This window comes from Amblyomma americanum, chromosome 4 (genome assembly GCF_052857255.1).
Source record: "Amblyomma americanum isolate KBUSLIRL-KWMA chromosome 4, ASM5285725v1, whole genome shotgun sequence".
Lineage (NCBI taxonomy): Eukaryota > Metazoa > Arthropoda > Arachnida > Ixodida > Ixodidae > Amblyomma > Amblyomma americanum.
Genome location: NC_135500.1, coordinates 219,372,350 through 219,388,627, shown reverse-complemented (window position 1 = coordinate 219,388,627; position 16,278 = coordinate 219,372,350). Strand labels below are relative to the sequence as shown.

Here is a 16,278-nt window from a genome sequence, read left to right as displayed (position 1 = left end):
TTTTTTAATTTTTAGTCTTACTTTATTAAGTCACTTGTTAGTAAATACATGTTACACTGAACAAGTATCAGTCAGCATTGTACGTGTTGGCTGCGTTGAGCGCTTAACAACTCTTTGCAAGAACTACTTTGTCGGGATCGGGAACGGGATCCATTGTAACGTTGGTGCAGACGTAAACGAAGGGATGAGGGCTGATAGAGGCATTCAACGTCCGGCCAGCAGTGGTTTTCATTTCAGCTGCTGCTAAGCGGGAGCACAGCACCCGCCGCCAGCAGTCACGGAGTCCTCGTTTCTGTTTCAGCCGCTTTACATCAATCACTCTTGTCCTATTTCGTCATCAGAGGGTCCCGAGTGTGAATTGTAGCGGCGGGGAAAAGTTTTGCAAGTTCGAATCCAAATCTCTTAGCAATAAATGCAGCTTGCGCTGCCGGGCAAGCGGCAACAAAGCCACAAAATGCCGGCCTATCGGATTTTACTAACAAAAAAAAATGGATAGCGTTGTCCTCGATGTCCCTTCAAGCAAACAAAAAATCTATGTACAGAAATTACAAAGCAAGGACAAAGAAAAAGCTGAAACGCATGCACATGCCCTGATCGCCTTTAGGGCGCCTGATAGCGCCACATGCCCACCAGCTGCAGGTACACCTGCCACGTCGGCACCATCTGCGCATGCGCAGTTGCGGTAAGCAGGAACGGTGGCGGAATGCGCTATGAACATGGAATAACTCAGGCATTAAACACACACAAAAAGATGACAGTTATAAGAGCAACGCAACAATGATAGCTAAACATAATATGAAAAAGTGAAAACCATTTCTAAGATGTCCTGTCAAGATCGCGCGGTGTAGTGAGCCCTGCAGGCACATGTCCTTGGCGTAAAACAGAATCCGCGGACGTCGGCGAAGCCAGCACTCAATCTCCACTCTCGTACGCCGACTTCCAAATGTCAGCGAGACACACGGAAGCGTGGAAACGATAGAAGAGCATCAGCGGGAACGTCGCGTGCTTGACCATGACCCAGGCGTCGTCTCCGAAGCAGAGCCGCACGTGCTGGTTGAGGTGATACTTTTCCATGTTGAACGTGTTGGTGACCCAGATGGTGACGTTGCAGATGATGAGAAACGTGACCATCTCTCTGCCCGGCTTTGTGAACCGATGCCGCCTCGAGTTGCTGCACCTCCGGAGTCCGTCGCTAAGGAACAAAGTCTGAAGCACTACCTGCGCCACCGTCAGCAGGTGGCTCACGACACTCGTGAAGTTCCAGTACCAGACGTCTGCCGTGACGGACATGATGTAGTACACGAAGTAGAAAGGCAGCGGCACGTACAGGAGCACGTCGTCCAGGAGCGTGATGGGGTGAACGTTGAAGTCTAGCTTGGAGATCTCGACGTAGCCCCAGACGACCGCCAGGAGGGCGACCACCACGAGCGCGGTGTCCTGGACGAGGAAGATGACGCTCTCGACGCCGTCGTATCCGGCTCCGCTGAAGGCGACCTGTCCGATGACGAGCGACACGATGGCTGTGAGCAGCAGGAAGATGCCAGCGAAGAGGCCCTTGTTGGCGGCGTGGCAGTCGGCGCTGACCACCAGGTTACTGTGGTAGCTGGCGTCCTGCTGGGCGCTGAGCGACTCGGGTACCGACTCCCGCCGCGCCAGGTGGTGGCTTGGCTCCGTGCCCACGTGCTGCCACACGATGAACCAGACGCCGGCCAAGATGATGTTGTACTCTATGGTGAACGGGTGCAGGTAGGGCGTGATGGCGATCGTGTCGAACATCGGGCCTCCTCTGCTGGCGCTTGACCCGTTGCCATGGGATGCGTGCGCTGAATCGTTGTTCACCGCTGTAAACAAACAAACTACGCTGAGCTACGGTCCCTTTTCTTTGCTTATTGGTGCTTACGGTCTTGGTGCATAATAAAACAACAATAAATTTACGGCCGCGGATCTTCACTACATGGGCTGCTCCAGTGTCGCGGTGTTCAAAAACTTCAGCACTATCGAAACAAACATACATCGCTTTGAAGTCAAAAACTCGGCATTAATGAAGAGAGCAGGAGAGAATAGTCAGCTGTTAACCTGTCTCTTAACCTTTTTATATAGCTATACTGCTCATGATATCGACATATTCGCATGTAACTTTCCCCCTTTGTGAACTATTAGGGGTCCATGGATGAAGATTGATGGATAGGCCGTTTTAATTTGTTCCTGAAGAATTCGATGGAACCTGATTCAATGCAATCGTACGAGTCTGCCATCATACACCTCCCAGCTTTCTAAGCGGTTGCCCTCAGGCATATCGATCAACCCGAGTGTATGGACAGTCGCTTTCAAAAATACACGGCCCACGGCTTCAGTGCACAGAGCGGCTGCGGAGCCGCCCCGCGTCGCTGCCATCTCGGTCGGGCTGATTACATCGGACGCTCGGTGCGAGAGTGCCCCGTGCGACGTCAGCTTTCGCTCTCACTCTCGGCGCCTCCATGGATGTTCGCGGGTAGGGTGCCCCAATGGCCAGCGTTTCTCAGAGCGGACATCATGGTGCCCTGCTGCTCGCGGGTCTGCGCGCGCCGTGTGCGCATCGAGGCGCGAAAAACATGGCAAGGGGCTTCCGCTTTGCCGTTCCGATACGGCGCTTTGCAATGGCGAGGCCTTGTTTCTGTGTACCATTGCGGTTCGCACGAATACTTGTGGCGAAAGCGCGGTATCAAATTTTTTCATCCCGTTTTAAGGCGAAAGCATCACTTCCCGATTGCGAGAAAAGCCGGCGGCATCTCTATGTGTACAGAGATGGTACAACAAAGAGGGTGACGTCATCGGCAGTACCTACATCAGGAAAGCATTTGGATTAGGGTGGATTATGGCCATTGCTGTGGAACAAGGATTGATTCTTGTGAACTAAAGTGAATTAGGAAGGATTAGATTACGGTGGATTATGGGTAATTTCTGACGAATTGAAGTGGATTATGAGTGGATTGAGCAAGATTAAGTTGGAGTGCGGGTGGATTCTAATGAACCGCGTGGATTAAGAGTAGATTACATTGAATTAAGTTGCAGTAGGGTGGATGAAGTTGTGTTACGGTGGGTTAAGACTGGGTTTTATGGGATTAAGTTGCAGCAGGGTGGAATAATTTGAATCACGGTGAATTAAGAGTGGATTAAATTGGATCAATTGGGTGATTTAAGTTGAATTTCGATAGATTGTTGTGCATCAAAAGCGGATTACACAGGATTAAGTTGCAGTAAGGTGGGTTAAGTTTGGATTGCGATAATCCATCAAAATCCACTTCAATCCAACTTAATCCACACACTTAATCCAATATAATTCACTCTAAACCCCGCTTAACCCTACGTAATTCACTCTTAAACCACTGCAAGCCACAAGATTCCACCCTTATTCCACAGCAATGCAAAATAATTCACCCTAATCCAACTTCCTGATAATGCAGGCACTGCTGATAACATCCCCTCTTTTTTGTATCATATCCGTGCACATACAGACGCCGCGGGCTTTTCTCGTAAAGGGGAAAGTAAGACTTTCGCATGTAAAACGGCATGAAAAAAATTTTAACCAATACAACTATACATGCGAAGCTCAATTAGAACAGAGAAACAAGTCTCCGCCACTGCAAAGCGCCGTATCTATCTCAAAGCTCCTCTCATATATATATATATATATATATATATATATATATATATATATATATATATATATATATATATATATATATATATATATATATATATATATATATATATAGGAGCCGCTCCGCAGCCGCTCCTTGCGCCGGAGCCGTGGGCCGCGTATTTTTGAAAACGACTGTACATGACCTTTATCACTCGTAACAGAGTTCCTATTTTTTTATGATCCATTTCTCACGTCGCGTCTCTGTCACTGCGTCAATAGTGTATTACGACCATGTTATTGCAGACGTAGCTTCCGACACCACCGTGAACGTACCCAAATATACGTCGTCGTCATCGTCGTGGACATTATGGCGGTACTCTTGCACGATGCTGCTGAACCAAAAGTAGAGGCAGGTGCCAATCATGTGCATAAAGCCAAACTTAGCCAGACCGGTGGAATGGTTTATCACAATCTGGAAAAAAAAAATAGGAGCGGGAAAACCGAAATCAATGCTCTCAGTCGACGCCCAGCTGAAACAAAGACACAGATACGATACGCGAAGCGGTACCCACATTCGAGTACTTGAAGGCCATGAAGAGTTGGTAGAAGGAGTACGTTGGCCTCTGCACGTGGAATACTATGTTGAGGACGTCCTTGGTGTTGCAGCCGCGCCAAAGCAGAGCTTGAATGCTTCGCTGTAGCAAAAGGCCTTCATTCACCAGGTGGCAGAAACAAAACACTAGCAAAGAAGAGAACAGGCCAGAGAGTAAGTTGTGTGACATGGCAACGGCTCTGCGAAGCGCGTCTATTATGTAAGTGCGTTCGGCTCCCTGAAGGGTATGCGCGGTCCTTTGTTATACACTTCGGGCGAGAATGTTCTTAAGCGCAAAAAAAATGCGGAGAAAAGAAACAAAAACACAAGACAAAACGGGCAGGTCAGTTCTATTTGAAACTTGGCAAGAGTTTTACGTCGCTGAGTGTTTTAGAATCTGCCACACAGCGGTATTGACGTGTGTCCTCGACCGTGGCTTGGAACAGTCTAGCGGCAGCCCGTGAGCAAGGTAATGGTGCCCAGGGGTCGTGTTCCATAAGCTGTCCGTTTTCCGTTGCCCATTTCGAGTCTATTCGGTCCTCTGTCAGTGGTCACTCAAGTGAGTCGGCCACTGGGCGGTGGACGACCGGACCCTATCATTGGCTGAAATTGGATGCAATATGCAGTGAGGTCCGGTCGCCAAACTCCCAGTGGCCGGCTCACTTTTATGTTTCACCTGTATTTTCACATCTGTGTCCCTCATGGTTTTAATGCTCCCCCCCCCCCCTTTGGTCTTGTTATTGTTACTGTCACCTGACCACCTTTTTGCGGCCCTTTACACCGTTTTTTATCACTTACTTCATTCGTTGCTGTTTTTGAAATGTTGTGACGCGACCACACTGATTGGCGGTTATCGCTGCAGCAGCCCTGTTAAGCACCCTCGCATGTCTCCTATTTAAGCATCTTTTCTTCAAAATAAATTTCAGTTGTGAGTCAGCGCTCGTGTGTGTCCGTTCTTCGTGTGTCCGTGTTTCATTGCGCTGTTTCTTCCCCTAAAATGCATTACCAACTAGCCCGGAACCTTGCTCTTCTGGGCTCACTTGCCACAGACGCTTGAAAGCCGCGGGTATATATATGAGTGACCCCTGACAGAGGACCGAACGGACCCCAAATGGACAACAGAAAATGGACAGCTTATAGACTGATACGGCCCAAAATTCCTTTGTGAAGTACGTGGAAGCTTCTTTATATGCGGGGAGCTGAAATGTTTTGCTTATATTGGTGGTCCCAGCTTGCTTTGTGCATCGTTTGGAAAGTATCTTCTGTAGGCTCCAACAATAACTCCGAAGTGGCGCTGGCATCGACAGCGGCGCTGACGACGAAGAGGAAGCTTGGCGCGCGACCTCGCTCGCGCAGAAAACAGTTTCGGCAACCGGCCTATATATCCAGTAGCCCCGACGGCCCATCAGCCGCAGCTGCCGCGGACCTTTTTTCAATAAATGTGCATCACCTTCCACACATCCATATGACGGAATCGTGCCGAAACACTATACATCTGTTTCGCTAATTCAGTGTCGCTTAGCTTTTCAACCGTACTATTAACTTTGCGCGCAGAAACACAACCGTCCTCGCATAGTTTGCGCAGAGCCATATATCTGAAGCCTAGAAGCCGTGTTATGCTCCCTCTCTTAAGAAAAAGAGCGAGGCAAAATATAATTTGCAGCTAACGGTATGCCATAACATATACTGCGCATGACATGACTTGTGGTGTGAAAAGAGAAAAAAAAAACTCGAGCAAGCACTGCTGCACTCAGAGCGTTTCTGCTGCTCTGAGTGTCTTTCCAATAAAACGCTGTGTCCCTTCGCGACCGTATGCACACACTATCTCCTGTATTTCTTCTTTAAAAATACATTAGAAATACAAAATATCTGTATTTCAATATCATGTGATGTTAGGAGGTGCCCCCGAAAAGCCTTCGGTTAGCTTGACAAAGGAGTGCACCCCCTTCCTACCACTTTCCTCCTTCCCTCACGGCGTGGTTCGTGGAAATGAGAGTGTTTCATTTCCTCAAAGCTGATTTTCAGTTTTCATTTCCTGCTCACTTTACTATCCCGCCAACGTGATTACTCCTTTATGCACCTACCGACCATGCCGCCCTTGAGATAGAAGCTGCCGCTGTGCCGTCCACTCAGGAACCACATCTGCGGCGCGGGAGAGATCTTGCGGGCGTACGTGCTGAACACGCTGGCGGCGCTGTGCACGTACAGGCCGCTTTGCGAGGGACGCACCTTGGAGCGCACCTGGCGGCTGGCCGAATGCTTGTACCACAAGATGTCCAGGTGGAACAGTGCCAGCCAGCCCATGCCCACCGACGCGATGGCGATGCTGAAGATCTGCGCCCGGACACGCCATAAAAATGGGCTCTTCGACGGTAAGGTGTGAACGAACCCCTCGTATAAAATACTGCTTCGGGGCATAGTCTTAGCAGTCCCTTTCAGGGCTCCGAAGGGTGGTATACGCATACTGGATGTTATGTTAACTGCGGAAAGATCAGCGCTGGATTTGTCATCAGAAACGAAAGACAAGACAATGCACTGCGTATACGCTGTCATTACAGGGTCAGTCGTCCAAGTGCTGCCGTGGAAGGTGGCGGCAGAGGGGAGGCGCGCGTGTCGAAGTCCAGTTTTGAACCACATACGGAGCTCATGCTTTTGTCGCCTAAGCTTTTCGCCATCAGTGCGCCGCACGTGTGCTGTTTGAACGGTAACAGAAACGAATAAGTCGTCGGCTTACCTCCGGAGCATGAAACTCGTCCAAGACTCGGTCGGCAACGCAGAAGGTAGCACCCATGGTGAAAACGAAGACACCGTAAATGCAGCTAAGCACGACGCTGAAGAATCTCCTGAACAAGGAAGAAGAAAAGAACACAAAAAATGGTCAGGGCAATTTCCTATTCGCATTATTGGTGTAACCATGTGGTCTGAAGCATAGCTCATTGTACTTGGTCGTCAGCTGATCAAGCATAAAATGCTTTCAGCTCCAATTCTCGCCATTATTAGTCGAACATGGCCTCTAAATCGCGGTAAAGTTGACGCTGACGCAGATGCCGAAATGGCCCGTCAGAAACCTACCCATATTCTGGCATAAACGGAATAATTATAAGCGCTGCATGGGAAACGTCTCGAAAATTGTTGTGTGAGACGCAGTCGACATTTCTCTTTGTAGCCAAAGAAGTGATCGGTCTGGATTTCACCGAGTGAATTTGCTCCACTCACTTAGTCTCTTATTCAAGAGACTTATTTATTTGAATGTTGTGATTCTTCCTGAGATACAAATATGAGCAATAGCACAGGCAGCGAGTTGCACATCGTTCATGCTAAGGAGGAAGCGCGAAAGCGCCTGTGGAGTTGTCTTCCTTTTGTGTTTGTCCTGTTTCGCGTTTTCTTTTTTTCAAGAGCAAAGACCAGATGCCTACGACGCATGGCTGTTGTGCTTTACACAAGTTTTCACAACAATCACAATACATAAGTTTGCATTACGACTATTCACAATACCAGCTGCAGTAAAAAAAAGGGGGGGGGGGGGGGGGGAATTTCAGCTAGCGATAACCACACAGTAGAGAGAGCAAAAGTGATAAGGCTCGTGAAAGACAGTCGGGGACCGGACCTTGGTCTGGCGACGTCCTCTTCCTTGGAGTACCTGGTCGTGCTCTGAACGGCATGCTCGATCACGCTCTGGCTCCACGTGACCCCAGCCGACTTGCTGCTTCGGACGCTGCCCGCCGATGGACAGCACGCCTTGTCCTGGTCGTTGCATTTGGCCGGAAGCGTCACTGTGGACAGCGGCTCGTCGGCCACGGCGCTCGCTTTTGTGGACACGAGGTGGTCCTCGTTCTCCGAGTTGTTGTTGCACTCCGCGAACTCGACCTTCCGGTCGCGCAGTGCCGCCAACTGCTGCGCGGCCAAAATATACAAATAAAGCAGACAACCAAACTTGAGGGAGGCGAGCGCGCAGCCATTTCTGCTGCGCCCGAAGAAGAGAGAGAGAGCGAAAGACTGACCAAAAAGAGAGAAGAAAAGAAGCCACACCCGCCTAACAAAAAATCCACCGAGTATTTCAGGTTTGGATGCAGCAGAATAGAAAGAAAGGGGCGCTCAAAGGAACACACAGAACGAGGATTAAGCTGCACTGACTACTCAGTCCTCGTTATGTGTGCTCCTTTCCGTGTCCGTTATTTTGATTGCGCTGCATCCAAACCTGAAGTATGCACCATCTAGCGCAGTTATCCACCCTTTCGACCACAGAGTATGTTTATCACATTCGAATCATTGCGAAAGCACGGATTTGTGCTACGTAGAAGACGACAATGAGCGGGCAGTGCCGCTGGACGGAGCAGATGGAAGATTATGCATACAGAAGACGCACTGCGATGCGCAGCGCGTGGGTGTGGTACAATTTAACACGAGGCGTGTTCGGCAGCGGCGGTAGCCCAGTGGTCCTACTCACTGCCCACTAGGCCCTCTCCGCAGCCGAACACGCCTCGTGAAATGTGCCCGCGAATTCTGTGGGGTAAATTGGACAAAATGCCTTAGACTCTGGAATGGCCTTTGGCCGTCATGCTCAGCGTCTTTGTTATCAGTAAACTCCGGTATGTAATGCAAGTACTGCATTGTTCGCTTCTAAACGTTCAGAGGCTGCATAGGACTTTCGCAGTGTCTGTATGGGCTTCTGAATGGGAGAAGTGCAGCAGGACTAATTTGTTCTGGCGGTAAAAAACGGGTGGCTGGGACCAGGGCGCCTGTTTTTACGGCAGTTGGTAAACAGATTTTTCTTTTTTCGGGACGTCACCGACCCTTTCCTGCCTACGGTCTGCTAAGTGAGAGTTGGCCCTGTGCTGCCAGATTTTGTTGTGTCCGCCGAAAGTGTTTCGGGGAGGATTTGTGTTCACTACAAGGAAATTGTAGCAAGTGTTTTTTTTTTCTGGCAACACGTTAATCCATCGAATATATGCATGAAGTAAATAGGAAAAAACGCTACCGGATCTCAAAAATCAAGGTTATTCAAAATTTCAAATATTTCGGCAGTTTGATCACTCGATCATGGAATCACCCTATTAAAGATTAGTTAACCAGTTTACTACTTATGGGGATTCACCAGTTTTCTAGTGCCCGCCAACATTGGTAATACCATGCTGAAAAGGCCATATTTTACCTAAAAATACCTATTTTTTGAGAATAACTTAGTCTTTCCTGAAACAGCTGGTATATATTTATTCATATGAGAAAAACCTAACAGGATTTGATTCACGACGTTTCGACTGGATTACCAGCACTCGTGGGCGCACTGGAGACGACAAAATAGACCTCCCACTTCCTTTCCTTCCCTAACCCGTCCTGTAGAACCATGCAGTCATATGCTGCAGCCACCTGCATCAAAACCAAGTCATTTGCCCTAACTGGTAGTTCTCCTACAGCTCGCTTAAACATCGCCTCCTGCCGGTCCTGTCAGCGACGCAACCTTTCTCAATAAAATCGCCAATGACTTCGCACGTGTGCGAAATAGGCGGAGTCGGGAGCGGATATCGCGGAGAAGTTAGAGCGAACGTATCCTACGGCGAGTTTGTTCTTGTGACGATACTAATTCCACTCCCTTTATTTGGAACACACATCGAACTCGTGATGATCTTCGAAGTGGACGCAACTCCGAGGGAAAGATTAACAAGCATACAGAAAGGTTCGGAAGTTCCGAGGGACCGAATAGAGTTTTGGGCAAGCAGTGAATTGTATTTTTTTACGCACCAGCTCTGCCTTTACGTGTGGCCGAAGGAGCGCTGTCAGAAGTTTGGAGTCTCTGTATTTTTGTGTCAAATGACAGCAGATAACAATTTCAGTACTGAGCTCGCCAACATTTAGCCGTACGTTTCATCACCGCATAAACAGCCAGCATTCGAACTTGACAGGGGGTGGTAATTGATGCGCAGTCAGCTGAAACGAACGCTGAACTCCGCGTACAATGGGTCAAAAAGAGAAACGAAACAACTACAGCACAAAGCGGGAATGGCGGTATTACTAACTCCCGCCGCGGTGGCTCAGTGGTTAGGGCGCTCGACTACTGATCCGGAGTTCCCGGGTTCGAACCCGACCGCGGCGGCTGCGCTTTTATGGAGGAAAAACGCCAAGGCGCCCGTGTGCTGTGCGATGTCAGTGCACGTTAAAGATCCCCAGGTAGTCGAAATTATGCCGGAGCCCTCCACTACGGCACCTCTTTCTTCCTTTCTTCTTTCACTCCCTGCTTTATCCCTTCCCTTACGGCGCGGTTCAGGTGTCCAACGATATATTAGACAGATACTGCGCCATTTCCTTTCCCTAAAAACCAATTATTATTAATTATTAAAGTATTACTAACTATTATCTCCATGCCCAGAACACCGAGCTACGAATTACTATTACATCCATTGTCGGTATATTTGTCGATTCCCTGAGTTCCTTTCTATAGTGTGCCAATATCTCAGTAAGCGAAAGTTTTTGAATAAAAATTATAATAATACATTTTATTCAAATGAATTCGCGCAATACGTGCTCCCGTCGAAATCCGGTCGCCGTGGCCGGGAATCGAACCCACGATATCGCGCTCAGCAGACGAACGCCATGGCCACTTAGGCACTGCGGCAAGCCTCTTAGTTACGACATCAACGCACTTCCTTCGGAGCGGAGGCAACCGAAGCGATCCGTGAGTGTGCATGCATTAGGTCACGGCGGCGCTCGGTGGCCGTATGCCGACGCTGCTGCCTCTGCGGCCGAAAGTTGCTTGGCTTGTGGGTCGAGGCTGCCCACACAATTCGTTCAACATTATGACCCGCCTGTTGGTCGGTTTACATGTGCGTTTAAATCTTAATCAAAGTCACCTCCTTGTCCTACGTCTATAGACGCTTCATACTAACGTTTGTGATACTCGGCTCAGCTGTCAATAATTTAAGCAATAAAATCTGAATAGATAATATACCGCCACATTATCTTATGCGGCTGGAGAACGGATTTACAGGGCCGTGTCGAAGTCATAAAGTTGAATGGCGCAAGGGAACGAACACAGGAAGACACAGAGGCAGAAAGAGCGCCTATGTCTTACTGTGTTCGTTCCCTTGCGCCATTCAAAATTATGATGAACCAACTAGCCCAACAGCAAGTACTTCTGTGTCGAAGGCAGTGCGATAGATTCATTGCGTCGAGTTCAGCCCAACAGCGCCCACACGGCAAGAAAAGTAAGAAAAAATGCCCCTGAAGGTGCCCATGAGTGCCAAATTACAAAAAAGAAAACAAGGAACAAAATACACGCAAATAAAACTGCGAAGTCATGAGTCACTGACAGCATTAAGTGCATCCCGTTAAGAATATGCCTAATTTCATGATATGCACGAGCCAGGACCCGCTATCGGTGGGAAAGCACCCTGGCTGAACTGTCCTGCCCTCAACATCAGTGTAAAATTCACCGATGAGATTTATCCCTGCTGGGCTGAGTTACGGCGGTACAAGGGTTACCTCAGGCAAGGAGTCCATGACTTTTCGCTTGCTGTAGCCTGGGGATCCCGATCAGTCAGCATCGACGGACACGTCTGCGACTGACAGGTCGGGCGGACCTGTACGTCGCCTGCTGATTGCGCCGGATGTGGAGAGGAGGGCCACTGCGTCACCGCCGGTGGTGCATTACTTGGCCAATCTGCTGGAAGGTTGGCGCCATGGAAAAAAGAAGTGAAGAAGAAAAATGCCGAGCGCATCTCGGACATGCGGCAGCACGCAGGCGCGGACACAATGCACGCACCACCTTGGCTGCCTGCCGCGTACACCTGTGCGCGGCGTATCAGGTGGTCGCATCGCTGTCAGTCAATCTAGCGCGAAGTCACGGTACCGGCCCGAAGTTGTGACGCACGCGCGCTGTGCTTGGCCACGGCTGTCTCATGTTTCGAAAGACAACGCAAGAAGGTACCGAAAGCCTTGATGCATGGCGTGCGTTAACAACTGCAACCTTGAACATCTCGTCAGTGCCAGGCTTAGCGGCGCACAATTCTCGGGGGAGATCTGCTTCGTTCCTGTTCACCCTGACTTATTTTCCGTCCCCAATATTTCTTACACATTTTTGAAGCGCACCGAAAAACAAACGAAAACAGTTGCGCGTCTGTAGAAAAGCGTGCCACTGGCATTAAAGGCCGCACACAGAACACTGCAGCCGCTAATGTAGCGACAACAAATTTCGTAAAAAAAAAAATGCATTGGCAGTTAAGAATCCTCTCCAGAACTCTTCCCATGGCAACAGGTGGCGAAAGAATGTCAAGAAGTTATGCCATAACTAAATGTTTATAACTACAACGGATAACAGAAACCATGTAAGAATATTAGCGACGTCTAACACAACACATCCGTGTTGTTATTAGCGACGTCTAACACAACACATCCGTGTTGTATTAGACGTATGTGTTGTGTGTTATACACACGCGCGCGCGCGCATCTCCGCGTTGCGAAATGGCCTCTATATTCAAGAACAAAGCGGAAATTGCCCTTCATACAAGTATAGTTGTGTCCGGCAATATAATCACAGCTCATTCTATCATGCTTGAAATTATTTTACGGACAAAACTTTATAACTTATTACAGCGGGTTTCCTTGTAACAGTGACCCATGTTCCCTAGCACTTTTCTCTCCCCTACAGGAGAGAAGAGCGACGAAAGGATAGCGATAGTTGAGCTGCAGCCCATCGTAAATAGCGCCCACGTCCGTTGTGGTTCTGCGTCACATGGGCAACGTGAGATCTGTGGGGTAAACAGTGAACTCCAGAGTTTTCATTCGTGAGAGACACACTACGATGTCTATACCGCATACTTTGGAAACATTCCTTCCCACACCACTGCCAGTGTACAGCGAACGTGCACACGCCCGTGTGACCGGGCCTTGAAAGATGCAGTACGCGTGCATGACAGGAATATGCGTAGTATAGTTGTAATATTCCTTCCCATACATCTGCCAGTGTACAGCGAACGTGCACACGGAGGTGTGAATATGCTCAGTGAGATGCACTATAGGCATGCATGAAAGCAATATTGGCCATAATGAAAAATGATGACTCCTTACTTACACTTGCTGGGTTAGAGCAAAGCAGAACTGTGTATGATACCCGCGCAGCAGAGCTTTGTAATGTTAAGAAATGCCGCACAAACTATGGTAAACAAATGTTGCAGCATACTTTACCGACACTTCTGAACCAGTTGTACTGCCACAAGAATCTTGATGTCTCCAATATTTCTCTTAAAGAATTGCCCCAATTGTTCCTGTAGTTCTTTTTTCTTGCTATTACCATTTTGAGTGGCTGTGTCAATTTTGCTGTCCTTATTTTCTCCTCTCCGCGTTTGCCTTTATAGGCTCTTGGACCTAAAGTAGTTCTTTTTTCCTTTACATGCAGAATGTACTGCGTACTGAACGTACATGTGTCGTTCTATGTACTGAACATACGTGTTTTTTTTCTCCTTACATTTTGTTGATGTCCTTTTCTGCCGCCGTCAATGCTGCACTGTAAGAGGAAGCCAGGACCGTTCAAGTTGTCTATACAGCTTTTTTCCTGGCTGTCCTCGCAACACCTAGTTGCGGAAATAAACCTTCAAACCTTCAATATTCGTAGTAGCAGTTGTACTGGCGCACGTGATCGGCGCTTCTAGACAAGAAAGCGTAAATGGGGCCGCCTCCGGCGGCAAAAAACCGGGAGGCTCCCGTAGGCAGCCGCGCTGTGGAAAAAAACTAGGAAGCTTCTCCGTTCTTTTCCACGGAAAGGACAGCGATGAAATAAAAATAAAAAAGAAAGCTTAACTTTGGTGAGGTAACGGTGGCATCATCAACAGCGGCAGATGCAGCGAAACGAAGATAAGCAAAAAAGAAAGCGAAAAAAGTGCGGGGGGGGGGGGTGGGGGGGGCGGAGCCGCCAGGGCGACAGGAATCAATCTGAAGTCACCGCGGTGCACCCCCGATCCGTGCCGCCGCATATGGTATTGCCCTGAAGCGACGAGACCGCCGACACTGCTCACGTCACTGAGCGAAACAGCTGGTTTGAATGAACGGAGTCCCTTCTCCACCCAGCAAAGGTGCAAGTCACCGGGATAGACGGATTCGCTCTCGAGACGTATACCTTTCTTTCACGCCATGCTCCAGGCACTGATTTTAGTGCGCAAATTGTTTCACTGTCCTTGAAATTATTCAATGAAGTGAGCAAAGATGCGTCCGGCGGATCCTGTTCTTTTCTCGTTAAAGGTATGGTGGACGTCGCTCCAGGTCCATGGCTGAAGGAACGTCCAGCGTCACGTCCAAGGTACACGCGCATGATATGACGACTTGCTGCGCGCTTTTCGCTGCGAAGCGTTTTCAAGTTGCATGCCGCACTCACCGACTTTTGAACAGCTGAGAAGTGAAGCTTGACCATTTTTTTTTTATCTCCAGCTGTCGCTCAGTCGATGCGCGATGACAAAACGTAATCTAACTCCTCCGCTTGTCGAAGAATCCGCGTTCAAAAATTGCCACGATTATGTTCAGACGTAGTGAAACACTCCAAACGCTTCCGAAAATCGTACAGATCGGCACTGCCGACTGTGTGCAGATGAAGACCGTCGTGATTCGGTACAGTCGCATGCAAGCAGCGTCGGCATTTGAAGCGGGCGTAAGCCAGCTGGTACGCGTATTCGCTCTGCGCCTTCCCACTCCGCCTTACTAAAGAGTCTATCTCCTCGATTTGCTATGATCAGCATTTGTGCCGGCGGCAGTTTCTGCGCCGACCTGTAAGACGCACCTGGGCATGTGCTAGGGATTGAGCGTCCGTACTCGGCACAACACGCGTCTCGCCCTGCACAGCACCCGTCCGTACACGTAAGAAATGTGCTAGCTCTTGCGTCTATAGCGGCAAGCAGAAGGCTCATCTTTAATATTTTTTTAGATTATGATTTACAGTGATGACAATTTAGTGTGTCGAATTTCTTTGAGGCCTACGGTTACTATGGTGACACAGCGTCGATAGCCAGGCGACGACCGGCCGATGTGCCTGCGAAGGTGAAGACGTGCTCCACTACAGTACACGGGGGAGAAGGAACCGCAAAGCTTGCAGCGTGTGCGAGCCACTTCCGCGAAAACGCGAACGTTTTTGGCGGAAGACGAGGAAAGTGCCCGGCTCGCAGCTTCGCCTCTCGCGCAAAAGTTCGAGAACGTGGAACCTCTGCTGGATCGAGCTTCGCGCGAGGCGAAGGGCGTGCACGCTCAGCCATCGCCACCGCACATGCGTTGAGCACGGCTTGCGCTCCTTCCACTGGAGAACAGCGGCTCGCCTCAAGAAAATAAGCTTCCGTGGTCACATACACTAAAAAAGAAAGCATGCATAAAAACATGCATAAAAGCATACACTGACGAAAATAACAGTGCGCGAAGTTCTTAACCTCTCAGAGTGCCAGGAATCTGTTGAGGACGACCACGAGGAGACCGACGTGCAGCGTGCTGCCGTCAGTCTACCGAGGGTGCTTCCGCCATACATCGCCTCCAAAAACCCGCTTGCTGGTGGCAAGGGCATCGGCGAAGAGCATGTTACGGCGGTGCAGAGCATGGAAAGCGCCGTAGTAGGGTATAGTTTGAATAAGCAGCAGGACTTACAGTGTCCAACTTAGTAATATGGGCAGTCCACTTACTTGGAACCTCGGATGCAACAAACGCAATCCGCGTGAATTTCAGTCTGGCTGGCAGTCCTTGACTTGAACAGCGTCAACCGACGGGCTAGTTGGTTTTCCATGGTGTTTTACCAGCGCAAGAAGACGCGGACGAAGGAACACGGACAAAGTCAAACGGGCGTTGACTGGTACTTGACTGGTCCTTGACTGGTAGCGGCCTCTTCCGCCAGATGGATGGCAGTGCGCTGGAGCTCAGTGTCCGGGCTTCAAAGGACCGTCAGGTGGCTGGCGCAGCGAGCGGTGCACCCCACCTCGGCTCCGTGGATTTTCATACGGCACTGCGGATTTTCGACGTGAAATGGACTGATGCCACCCATAATCGGTCATAGAAGATGTTCGGCACCAGTTACCACCATTTTCCGCGCAATTCCGATCATTTTTTG

General features: G+C 49.3%; 1 protein-coding gene across 1 annotated transcript; it reads right to left on the bottom strand.

The window, feature by feature from the left end:
- On the bottom strand, nt 1-11,966 carry LOC144129387 (proton channel OtopLc-like). Its single transcript, XM_077663504.1, has 7 exons — nt 11,691-11,966; nt 7,822-8,108; nt 6,949-7,057; nt 6,299-6,548; nt 4,195-4,361; nt 3,956-4,094; nt 1-1,841 (listed from the first exon to the last, which is right to left on the bottom strand). Exons 1-7 carry the CDS (start codon nt 11,706-11,708, stop codon nt 913-915), a joined length of 1,899 nt encoding a protein of 632 aa, XP_077519630.1. The 5' UTR covers nt 11,709-11,966; the 3' UTR covers nt 1-912.
- Between the last annotated feature and the right edge of the window lie 4,312 nt (nt 11,967-16,278).

Bases quoted from the DNA above. Each gene is read 5' to 3' on its own strand.
- LOC144129387 (XM_077663504.1), bottom strand. The intron at 4,362-6,298 runs GTAGGTGCATAA...CTTCTTTGCTAG, and splicing joins TCTCAAGGGCGGCATGGTCG to TGTTTTGTTTCTGCCACCTG. The intron at 1,842-3,955 runs GTACGTTCACGG...GTTTGTTTACAG, and splicing joins TGACGACGACGTATATTTGG to CGGTGAACAACGATTCAGCG.